An 11,703-nucleotide genomic window follows, 5' to 3' on the forward strand; every position below is an offset into this window, starting at 1 on the left:
TTCTCTGGACTGACCCAACCTGGACCATTTTCCCTAGAGTGCCCGTATATTTTGATTGAGTCATTCAGTTAAAAAATATCTGGGGGCTTCCCTGGTGGTGCAGTGGTTGAGAGTCCGCCTGCCAATGCAGGGGACACGGGTTTGTGCCCTGGTCTGGGAGGATCCCACGTGCCGAGGAGCGGCTGGGCCCGTGAGTCATGGCCGCTGGGCCTGCGTGTCCCGAGCCTATGCTCCGTGACGGTGAGAGGCCCGCGTACCGCAAAAAAAAGAAGAAAAAAAATATATATCTGAAGCTTTATTTTGCTAATTCCTATCGTCAAAATGTATGTAATCTGGTAGGATGCTGAGGACTAGCAGTTAAAAGTCAGGGGTGGGATGAAGTTAACAGTCAGGCTTCCAAAAGTGAAAGAGGATTAGTCTCCCTGCTTTCTGTTTAATGTTCGACTTCCCCTAGGAACCCAAGGTTGCAGTCCTATTCCTGATTTGACCTTGGGAGAACCATTTAATCTTTCTGCACAATTTCCCCTTCAACAATGCATACTTTCTCCATCTTCATGACACATTTTCCAGGGGAGCTGTTCAGTTTATTCAGAAGGAAAGTTCTGTTATGGTAACTGTCTATTATGCAACCAGATGTAATTTAGGAAGCAGTGATAGCCTTAGGCTATGGGTCAGTGATGGTGATTATGTCTTATGACTGAAGAGGATCAAAAAAGTTGTCCAGGGCTTCCCTGGTGGCGCAGTGGTTGAGAGTCCACCTGCCGATGCAGGAGACACGGCTTCGTGCCCCCGTCCGGGAAGATCCCACATGCCGCGGAGCGGCTGGGCCCGTGCACCATGGCCGCTGAGCCTGCACGTCCGGAGCCTGTGCTCCACAACGGGAGAGGCCACAACAGTGAGAGGCCTGCATACCACAAAACAAAAACAAAAACAAAAAAGTTGTCCAGTCCTTCTTTTTGTGTTGAGAACTGAAACTATCGAAGAAAGAGTACCCAGGCTTATGGATTTCATGGGTGAGTTACTGAACAGCAGAGACATGCAGAGTTCCTCTTTCTTTACTCAGAAACCTGGGAGAATGAAAGGACTGCTGTTGGCTCCCAACTTGGCCCCACTGCCTGCCCTTGATAGGGATGATGCTACTATATCACACTTACTACCTTTCCTTAGATTGTTGTACTACATTGAGACCTGTAGTGATTTTCCAGTGCTGCATAACAAATTACCACAAATCTAGCAGCTTAAAACAACACAGAATTACTATGTCTGTTTCTGTGAATCAGGAGTCCAGGCACAACTTAGCCAGGGCTTCTGCTCAGCATCTCATACGGCTGAAATCAAGATATCAGGTGGACTGCATTCTCATCTGGAGGCTCAACTAGGGAAGGACCTGCGTCCAAACTCCCTTCGGTTGTTGGTAGAATTCATTGCCTGCAGCTGTAGAATTCATGGCAGCCTACTTCTTCAAATCTAGCAACAGTGAGAGTCTCTGATCTCTAGATGCTCTTTTAAAAGTCTCACCTAATTAGGTCAGGTCCATTCAGGATCATCAGGCTTTTGACTAACTTAAAATCAACTGATTAGAGACTTTAATTACATCTGCAGCATACCTTCACCTTTGCCATATTCCATTGGTTACAAATTACAGGTCCCCAGTCACACTCAAATGATGGGGATTATACAAAGGTATATAGGTCATGGCAGATCATCTTAGAGCTCTGCCTACCATAAGACCACAGTGAATTAAAGTTCATTCAATTCAAGTATGCGTAAGAAGTTAATTGGGGGATTCCAACATTACTATTTATGAATTCTCATTCTCATGTATGTGGCCATTTTGTTAATTCTTGACTAGGTAAAATTAACCTTCAGTTAAGGGAAGGTATTTGGTTATCAAGAGGGAAGGAACAGGCTTAACCACCATGTGATAGATATACTACACCTACAGTCCTGTCCTGTCCTAAGCAAATAAAACATTAATTATGGATTATTGCTTACCTAGATAAAGAGTTTGCTTGAATTATTTTACTTCCTAGTTTACCCAGTATGATTCAGTTCACAAAAATGAATTCACACGTATCTATTCAAGATTACAACTGTATAAAATGAGTTACTCTTTTAAGAGTTGTCCCGAAAGTTTATCTGTCACACTCTTTCATATACCAGCACTACCAAAAGAAAAAAATAGGCAATGAAAACCTTCTATTAGGTGTAAACATTAGCGATCATCTTTTCAACATTTCTTATCACAGCAACATGCTGAAGAAAGACAATATCAAAAATGGGTAACAAGTAACCAGATTAATATTGCTCTGTAAATAAAATGCATAACTAAATAAAAAGGTGAACAGGCTGGAAGAGATTAGCTAGAGATAAACAAGAATTAATCTCTTTATTTTGTAGTATTTCTTACAAATCAATAAGAAATCCTGAAGTTTTAAATAAGTTGACTTCACGCTCATTAGGATGGCTATTATCAAAAAAAAAAAAACCCACAAAATAACAAGTGTCAGTGAGGATGTAGGAAAATTGGAACCCATGTTCATAACAGCACTTTTTTACAATAGTCAAAAGATGGAAACAACCCAAGTGTCCATCAATGGATGAATGGATTAACAAAATGTAGTATATACAAACAATAGAATATTATTCAGCTTTAAAAAGAAGGGAAATTCTGACCCATGCTACAAAGTGGGCCTGGAAAATGCTAAGTGAAATAAGCCAGTCACAAAGGACGCATACTGTACGATGCCACTCACATGAGGTTTTTAGAGTAGTCAAATTCATAGAGATGGGGAAAAGAATGGTGGTTGCAAGGGCGGGAGAGAATAGGAGTTAGTGTTCAGTGGGTACGAAGTTTCAGTTTGGAAAGAGGAAGAAGTTCTAGAGATGGATGGTGGTGTTGGTTGCAGAACAATGTGAATGTACTTAATGCCACAGAGCTGTGTACTTGGTGATGGTGAAGGTGATACATTCTATGTGGTGGGTATCTTATCACAAAAACAATTTTTAGAGAAAAGATAAATGGGCAAAGGGGATGAACGTGTAGATCACAAAGGAGATGAACATGTAGATCACAAAATGGGAAATGTTACAAACAAGCTGACTTGGGGAGAGATTCTCAGCCTTGTTGGTAACCAAAGAAATGAAAATGTTTAAATTGCATCTAAAAGAAGTATCGTCTTTAGTCTAATGGGATAATGAATGTTATGTGTCATCTGACACACAAAGTCTGGATGATAATTACATTCAAAACATACTTCTCTTCTTCCTCCCCTTTCCCTATGACAGATTTAAGTCTTCAGTTAATATTCTTACACCAAAGTTTTATACAAGATAGATATTTAAACCATTCCTAAGACTTTCAGTATGCTAGTTCAGTTTTTTAAAAAATAAAACATTGTCCTTGAGACCCAAGTTGAGGCTCTGGCGTAAGGAAGGTGTAATATGGATTATGTTAAATGCAATTCTGAAGTGGTTTATTATATCAAAGAAAGTGTTTGCTTGGAAAGACTGATTAGGTGATTTTCCCCCAATATATTCTAGAGTTTGTAATAACAAGAGTTGTAAACTCTGAGCCAGTTCTATCTCTGTGTCCTAAAACTGGTACAGACAGTCTCAGACTTACGAGGGTTTGACTTACAATTTTTCGACTTTACAGTGGTGTGAAAGTGATACACTTTCAGTAGAAATCATATTTCCAATTTTGAATCCTGATCTTTTCCCAGGGTAGCAATATTCAGTGCCACACTCTCTCATGATGCTGGACAGTGTCAGTGAGCCTCAGCTCCCAGTCAGCCACGTGATCACGAGGGTAAAAAAAGCTATACACATACAACCATTCTGTACCCATACAAACATTCTGTTTTTCACTTTCAGTACCATAGTCAATAAATTACATGAGATATTCAACTCTTTATTATAAAAGAGACTTTGTGTTAGCTGATGTTGCCCAACTGTAGGCTAATGTAAGTGTTCTGAGAATGTGCAAGGTAGTCTAGGCTAAGCTATGATATTTGGTAGGGTAGGTGTATTAAATGCATTTTTGACTTATATTTTCAATTTACGAGGGGTTTACCAAGATGTAACCCCATTGTAAGTTGAGGAAGATCTTTATTTTTCTAATATAACAGAGCCCCTTCGAGTTACTGTTTCTAATAAGCCATGTGGCCACACACCTGCTTTATCTTCTCTGTTATCCCATAGTTGCCACGAGTCATGATTATCTTTTGGCAGTTTAATGAATGCAATTGGAGTAAATCTTTTTGATGGTAATGAAATGTAGCTAACAATATATATCTTAGTAAATGGTCAAACACTGTGAGCCAGGCATTGTATTAAGCATGTTTCTGTGATTTCATTTAATCCTCATATCCTTCTGAAACAAATGATATGATTCTGATTTTATAGGTGAGAAAACTGAGTGGCAGATTTTTAATAACTCACTGCAAATTACACAACTCGTTGGCAGAGCTGAAATTCAAACCCAAGTCTATCCAACTGTAGATCTCTGATCTTCCCATGACACTATGCTGCATCTAGCAGTATATTTCATTAGTATTAAAGTAATTTATAAGAATAAAAACTTAAACGTGACTTTGTAAAAACAGCCTGTTAAAAATCACAGCTCCCAAAATTCCATATTAATTCAGGAGCATTTTTTTAAAGTCAAAGTTGTTTAGCTCCCCAAACAAACTGTTGTACATTCCAAATAAAATGCTTCCTATTTCATGTCAAAAGTGCAGATTTACTTCCTGATAAGATGTACTATTTGGAGACTGTCTATTTTTTATTGTGATTCAGGTGCAAATAACAGGAAAGCATATTTTTTTCCTATCTTGGCAAAAGGGGAGGTATTTCTAAAAAGAATGTAATGTAATGATTTAAATGGCCATTATTTTGCATTGTGAATTAGGAGAAAACAGATTATAGCACTGGAGTCAAAGAAGTAACAATGGTCTACTGACTTCGACAGGAAAGTCCAGCCAGGGAATTTCCCAAAACTCTAAGCCATGAGGCGTGTCTGCAGGTCTTCAGAGACACTCAGTGCTCTTCCCTGACCAACAAAATGAAAAAATGGAAAACCGTAGATTTTTTGAGAGACTTTCAGGCAAATGCCAACTCTGAAAATGAATTACTTTGCAAGAGTTTATAGTCATGTCTTTTAGGAAAAAAAAAAATCTAACATCAGAAGAGAAACAAACATTCAAACTTGTCTTTGTAATTCTTAGACAACTAAACAATTAGTGATATGTATGTAATATGGATTTTAAACGGTTGTGAAAATGTAAGGAAAATATTTTTTAAAGATCCTATTTCCCTTAAAGAAATTCAATTCTGAATTTTTCAAGTCGAAACGTTTTCAAAGTGTTTCCAAAAGGAATGTGAAAATTGGCAACAAACCCATTTGAATATGAAAGACAAGCACAGGCAGACACACAGAGAAACAATATCGTTTCACTCAAAGCGTTCTGAACTCTGTACTGCTTCTTCTGTTTGCAGAGCTCACACTTGTTTTAACCGTCTGGATCTCCCTCCGTACCCATCCTTCTCCATGCTTTATGAAAAACTCTTGACAGCAGTTGAAGAGACCAGTACCTTTGGACTTGAGTGACCTGGAGGCACAATGCCCCGCTCCGTGTAGACAGGCAATTCCAGAAGCTGCCCTCTAGAAGAATGGCTGAACATTGGAAGTTTCAAGAGTACACTTCCATTAGAGTAAAGCTGAGTGCTGTTATTTTCCAGGAACACGTGTTCTGTCACATTTGGGGACTGGATAGTGGTGATGAGTACTCTTGGAAGGATTTGGGTGAGCTTGATGCCCAGGGAACCACCCAACAATCTTTCAATCAACAGTTCTTGACTGCCAAGCTTTTTTCCATTTGTTATGTTCCAAGACGAAGATGAACCTGTACACGATCAGCTCCATGATAACTTTTAGAGACTCAGGAGAATCTTGAAACTTACCTTTGAACATGATTCAAGCCAAACTGGCAGCACTTGGCCCAATCTCCAAATTAGTGCAAGTTAAATAATATAATAAAAACAAATATATCTCCTGAAAATACATTCATTTAAGCCCTAAGTTATAACAGAATATTCATTTTCTTGCTTATGAGTGCCTGCATGGTGTGCACCATAGGTTTCAGCTTTCATGGGACACAGTGAAAATGAAACCAAGTCAATATGAGGTAACCTTAAAGATTTGCAATAAGGTGGTCTGTGACAATGTATATGCAAAGTGGTATGTGTGTAATTATGGCCGAAGACAAACTGTTATTCAGTGAATTACTAATGACAGATTTTATGCTTTATAATGCATGAAAACAGTTTTAAAATAACTAGCAATTAATCACAGCATATCAGGAAAAAGTACACAGTGAGTTCTGTTTATTTTTTATAAGTTCATTATATTTATGTTCTCTAAGATGTATATAAGAACCTACCTATCATACTGTACATATCATCTGTTCCATTTTCGTGTTCCATGCTTACTAGGGCATCATGCTAATATGTATCCTTTTAAGCACTCTCAAAGGGAACAAAAGGGCCTTTTATATTTATAAAGGTACAAAAAAATTCCCCAAAATATTTTGCACTGAATGTACCAAAGTTGAAGGGACATTACAATATGACTAACAGCAACTCCATCACTTGACAAGTATAATAGAAAATAGCTTCTAAATCAAACTTTCTTCACAGTGCCATGTCTACCACTACAAGGACTGTGCATCTAAGTAATAATTTTTTAAGATTCACTCTATGTGATAGTATGATATGCATTTATTTAAAATGCATTAGACTCTCTTCCATCCATCAAATACTTTTCAGGATGGCATTTAATACATATATTTCGTATTTCCCCCACTGCTTTTTATTTGTACAGCATCATTAAACACTTAAGCTCAGTTAGGGAGCCATCAGAAACACCCAAGAGATCAGCTCTCTTTAGTGATAAGAATTCCATTTTCCCTCATCAGTTGAAGACATCACAAATTGAAACTCTCAGTACTATATTTCTAAGCCTACATTTTCACTGATGCATAATTTTCTTATCAGTATTAAGAAACAATTTTTCTATGATATCTCAGAAACTGCATGACATCACTAAAGTTATTTTTGCTTAGTTTATCAGAGGGTGTTCTTCATTTTTATTGCTTTGGGATTATTCCACATCCTTGTTTATTTCTTGACTTACGGTCGTAACTAATCAGGTGTTCAATAGAGTGAACTTAAATTGAAGGTAATAAAATCATTGGATTAAACATTTGGTTTGCCAGCCTATGGTATTACAGGCATGGCCCAAATACTTCTTCGAGAACTGTATTTATAAGCAACCATGGAATTCCTATTATGAGGTGTTGGCAATCCTACATTTTATGGAGATCAAATGCATGGTTTTCATAGGTGGTTTGTAAGAACTGATTTCACTGTTGGTTAAGCTACATTTATTATTGGGACCCTCAGGAGGAATACCACTCATGTTGCATTCCTGCTCTAAAGGCAAGTACTATGGTGTGGAGAAACATTCTGGGGAAAAGGTTTCAGAAATCTGGAAATAAGAAGGAAAGATTTATCTGTGTACTATAATTGTATCAGAAAGAAACAGAAAAAAATTTGAACTGGAAATGTTAGTTTGTACTTACTTATCATGAATATAAGTATATATTTAATCTTACAAACTATTTTTACTTGTATTTTTTTCATTATAAGGAAAAATAGTATAACATGCTTTTTAAAAAAAAAAACACACACATTTTTGATGGTATATAAGATGTTTCAGAGCTGGCATTCTCTAAGCAGCTGATATAGAAGGTTGCATTTCTTTCAAAAATATTTTCATAGACCATGTCAGCTTGCATTTTGGTTTGTGACACTTTGTTACCATATTACACATTATTAGGTAAAAGAGATTTCAAATAAAATATCTCTCTTTAGTTATTTTTAGCAAATATACTTCTTTGTTAAGGCATCCAGCTTCTTTCCAAATACCAGTATAATCGTCTAGCTGCTGCCATTCTCAGAATTGGGAATTATCCAAGATGGACCTCTCACTTCAGAACACCATGATAACTGATCTATTATTATTCATTAGTAAAAGAGTCCAATAATAACTGTTTAAAATATTAAATAACATTTCCACAGAATAAATTAGACTTTAATATACTCTACAAATAGAAATATCTGTAAATATTTTCTTCTGGACTATGAACCTAGATAATTTGGCTGTCTGATCTTGTTTTCTTTAAGAAACTCATAAGTGATGCTTATGCTATAAAAGACAGTCACGATACATCAAATATGTATGCAGAGCTTCTGTTAGGTGAGAGAAGAGGCCCACTATTGGCATTCACTCTGTGCCAGCCACTGTGTTTGATGATGGAGCTGCAAGATTCAAAAATCTGCCTCAAGAAGCTCACAGTCTAGTGGGGTAGACACCAAGGTTCAAAGAAAGTATTTTAAATAAAATTTGGTATGTTCTACAGTCAAGGAATGAGGAGAGAATGGCTTGCTCCATCTGGGGGTTCCAGTGAAGGGTTCATACGTGGGAGATACTGTGGCTAAAAAAAAATCATATAAATGTTCTTTCTGTTGGTAACTAATGGCATGTAACAGTGTGGTGATACTGGTCAAGTGTGGAAGCCCAGAGTGTGTTTACACACAGAGTTTAAAGTGTGCAGGTGGCGAGCTGAACTGTGAAGGACAAACTCAAGGATCTTCAAATTACCCAAAAAATGCCAAAATTAAGTTCAGTAGTTTCCCTTCATCTGCACTACAATGTACCTTTGGTTTTCAGTGTGAAAAATCCCAATCCTTGAGCCCATCCACCACTGGGGTCAAAACTTTTTTCTTGTGCACAAAATGAGTGGATCTTGGTCAAAGAAGTGCGGTCACAATTTTCTACCATATATTGTGTTTATAATTAAGTAGAAGTTCTGTAATAAATGAAGGAAAATTTGTTGTACTTGCTTAACAATCAGAAGCTTAAAAAAAACCTGCATTCAAATGATTAACAGTAACGGTAGAATATGTTTGAACAGCGCTTTACAGTTGCTAAGCACTTTTAAGTGCTTAGTCTCTCTTGATCTTCACACTCTGTGGGGTAGAAGGTATCAGGTCCCATCTGGATTGAGGCTGATTTTCACAGGTGGCTTGTGAGATCAATTTTAGTACTTTACAGCTACAGTTCTAGGTTTCATCTCGAGAAATGTGGAGACTAATGTTTCTACCAAGCTATTCCAATTTCAGTGAAGTTTACAAGCTGCTTTGTCTACCCAAACTCTCATTTTTTCAAACAGTCTTAAAATGTGACACCTTCTGAAAAGTCCATGAAGAAATTAGCATATTCATGGAAAAACTCCGCATATTCTTAATGTTTCCATTTTACTACTTGTTATGAGAAATTAAAAACAAACTGCAAAGTTTGATTGCTTTTGGTGGATTTATATAGTATAGTAAGTTTAGTTTTCTCAAATATTATTTGGAAGCAAAGTAATGAAAAAACACTTTAATTAGAAGCCTGATTTTATTTTTTAATTTTGGACAAGGATGGATCTAGAAAACCCTGATAGCTGAGTTCCAGTGACGTGGATGAAGGAACTACTACAGGTTCTCATTTCCTCTCTGTCCTCCTCACATTCCTCCAACTTTTTTTTTTCTATCTGCACGAATTGTATTTATGATTTGACTACTTCTAAGGCAAACATCTGAAAACGAAGAGCCTTAAAGTCTTTCTTCCAATCCAACCCAATTCGGAAAATTCCCACTGAGGATGAAATGATGCTATACCATCATTACAAGATACCTATCACCCTGTGTAGAAAAAAACACAAATAAAGAACACGCCTCATCCTCAAACTGAATCTGACTTTCAGGCCCTTTTGTGCTCTCTTACCTTTTTTCTGATTTAATTGATGAATGAAAACACTCTAAATCTTAGACACCTTCTATAAAATTTGAGTTTAAATTAATGAGAATGTCACTTTCAGATAGATCCTAATTTTGCAAAAACTATTACCTTTCTAGTTCGATTGTGTTTTCTAGATAGATATGCTTTTCTAATATGGAAGCAAAGAAATGTCAGCGATGTCAAGCTTTCTGAATTGTGGCTTAAGGCCAACAACTTGCTGCCCACTAGAAGGATGATAGAAACAAAAATCAGAAAAGAGGAGCCCAGCAGTGGTGCCTCCCTCCCTCCCTGACCCCTGCCAAGAATGTAGTGCTAATTATTGACCAGCCTTGAGGATTCAGGAGTGGCAACTGCATTCCAAGGAGCTGGCACAAAGGATATACGTAATGTGTGTGCACTACCCGTATCAGAGCAGTCCACCGGACTGTAGCAGAGGGAAAGTTAAAACCAAGATGGAAGGATCATCTTAGGGCTTGCTGGTGGGTATAGGAACATATACTTTGGTTTCTGACTTAGAGAAGAATGCCGTGCGGCCTAATGAGAGCACTGCTTGGTAATCTACCTGGTGGGAAATACCCTTATTTTATAACTTAAGTAGGTTGATAACATTTTATGTGTTGCAAAACAGAACTTAGCCCCAAAGTAATAAAGCTAACCGTAGCTCAATCAGGAGATTCAACAATTTAGCATTAAATTATGTTGTGGACTATTTTTAATTTAAGAATTATCGTTACTATTACTGAACTTTGTATGGGAAAAATGAGAGAGGGTGTTGTTGCTTGACACATTTATTTTGCCTAATTTGTTTTTTAGCAGACATTCTTTGATGTTACAATCGTTTTTGAGACATTTTTCTTGGTTTCTAATGGTAACTTAAATGTTCACTGTTCATCTTAAAAGCAGAAACCTAAGCATTAGGTTACTGAATTGCAAATGGAGACCTAATAAGTGTTTCCAGATTTTTTGAGAAATTCATCAAGACTGAAATACATTTGCTTAGATTTAATCTGTTAGGTAGTTTATTGGGCTTTCATGATCAAACAGTTCAGCAGAATTGGAAGGGCCTACTTGTACGGTTTCTGGGGAACACAGGAAAATTAAATTTAAATATGTGATTTTTACATCTAGTGGCCTTGGGCAGGTGATATCTTTCTATCCAATTTTCTTTTAAGGTATTACAGCCCTCAGGAGTGTTGATAGGTATAGTGTATGATTCAAACTGAATCAGCTATTACTGATGCAGGTAAGGAACCATTAGTAAACTCTTGGTTACTATCACCTTCTATAAAAAAAAGGATGGATAATGTTCAAGAAATACCTTGGAAGGACTAACCAAGAAACACACAAAATGAATGTTCTTTTAGGACCCTAATGCTCTAAAAGATGTTATTACAACCTATTTTTCTTTATTTGATATCATAAGTAAAATGGAGGCTGTTATATGTTGGAAAGTGCACAAGATTACATGTTTTTATAATAGGGATGCAGGCATTCCAAAATAAATAAATAAAAGTACATGCATCTCTCTTGCCTCTTACTGAAAGTATTAATCTAATTTTATAATAATGCTTACTTTTTAATATTAAGGCTCTGTAAAAGAAAAACACATTTATTTCTAAGACGTAGAGCACGGGTCGTGTATTTTTTTAAGCCTTCCAATTTCTTTTCACCAACTCCACCCATTGTGTCTATTACACCATGTCACAATTAATAGTTATGTTTCTATTTTTGTTGAGTTGATTTAAGCTTTATATTTATTCAATGTGACTTTTAATAGAGAATAATAATGGGAAGTA

General features: G+C 36.8%; 1 protein-coding gene across 1 annotated transcript in view; it reads left to right on the forward strand.

The window, feature by feature from the left end:
- Positions 1 to 9,564, forward strand: part of HECW2 (HECT, C2 and WW domain containing E3 ubiquitin protein ligase 2) — a 414,063-nt gene extending 404,499 nt beyond the window's left edge. Inside the window, exon 29 of the mRNA XM_067741145.1 lies at positions 5,500 to 9,564. Within this exon, the coding sequence (XP_067597246.1) occupies positions 5,500 to 5,611 (112 nt within the window). The 3' untranslated portion in view covers positions 5,612 to 9,564. The remainder of the gene's footprint in view (positions 1 to 5,499) is intronic.
- The last annotated feature ends 2,139 nt before the right edge of the window (positions 9,565 to 11,703 follow it).

The sequence above is a fragment of the Pseudorca crassidens genome, chromosome 6, assembly GCF_039906515.1.
Source record: "Pseudorca crassidens isolate mPseCra1 chromosome 6, mPseCra1.hap1, whole genome shotgun sequence".
In the NCBI taxonomy this organism is placed as follows: domain Eukaryota; kingdom Metazoa; phylum Chordata; class Mammalia; order Artiodactyla; family Delphinidae; genus Pseudorca; species Pseudorca crassidens.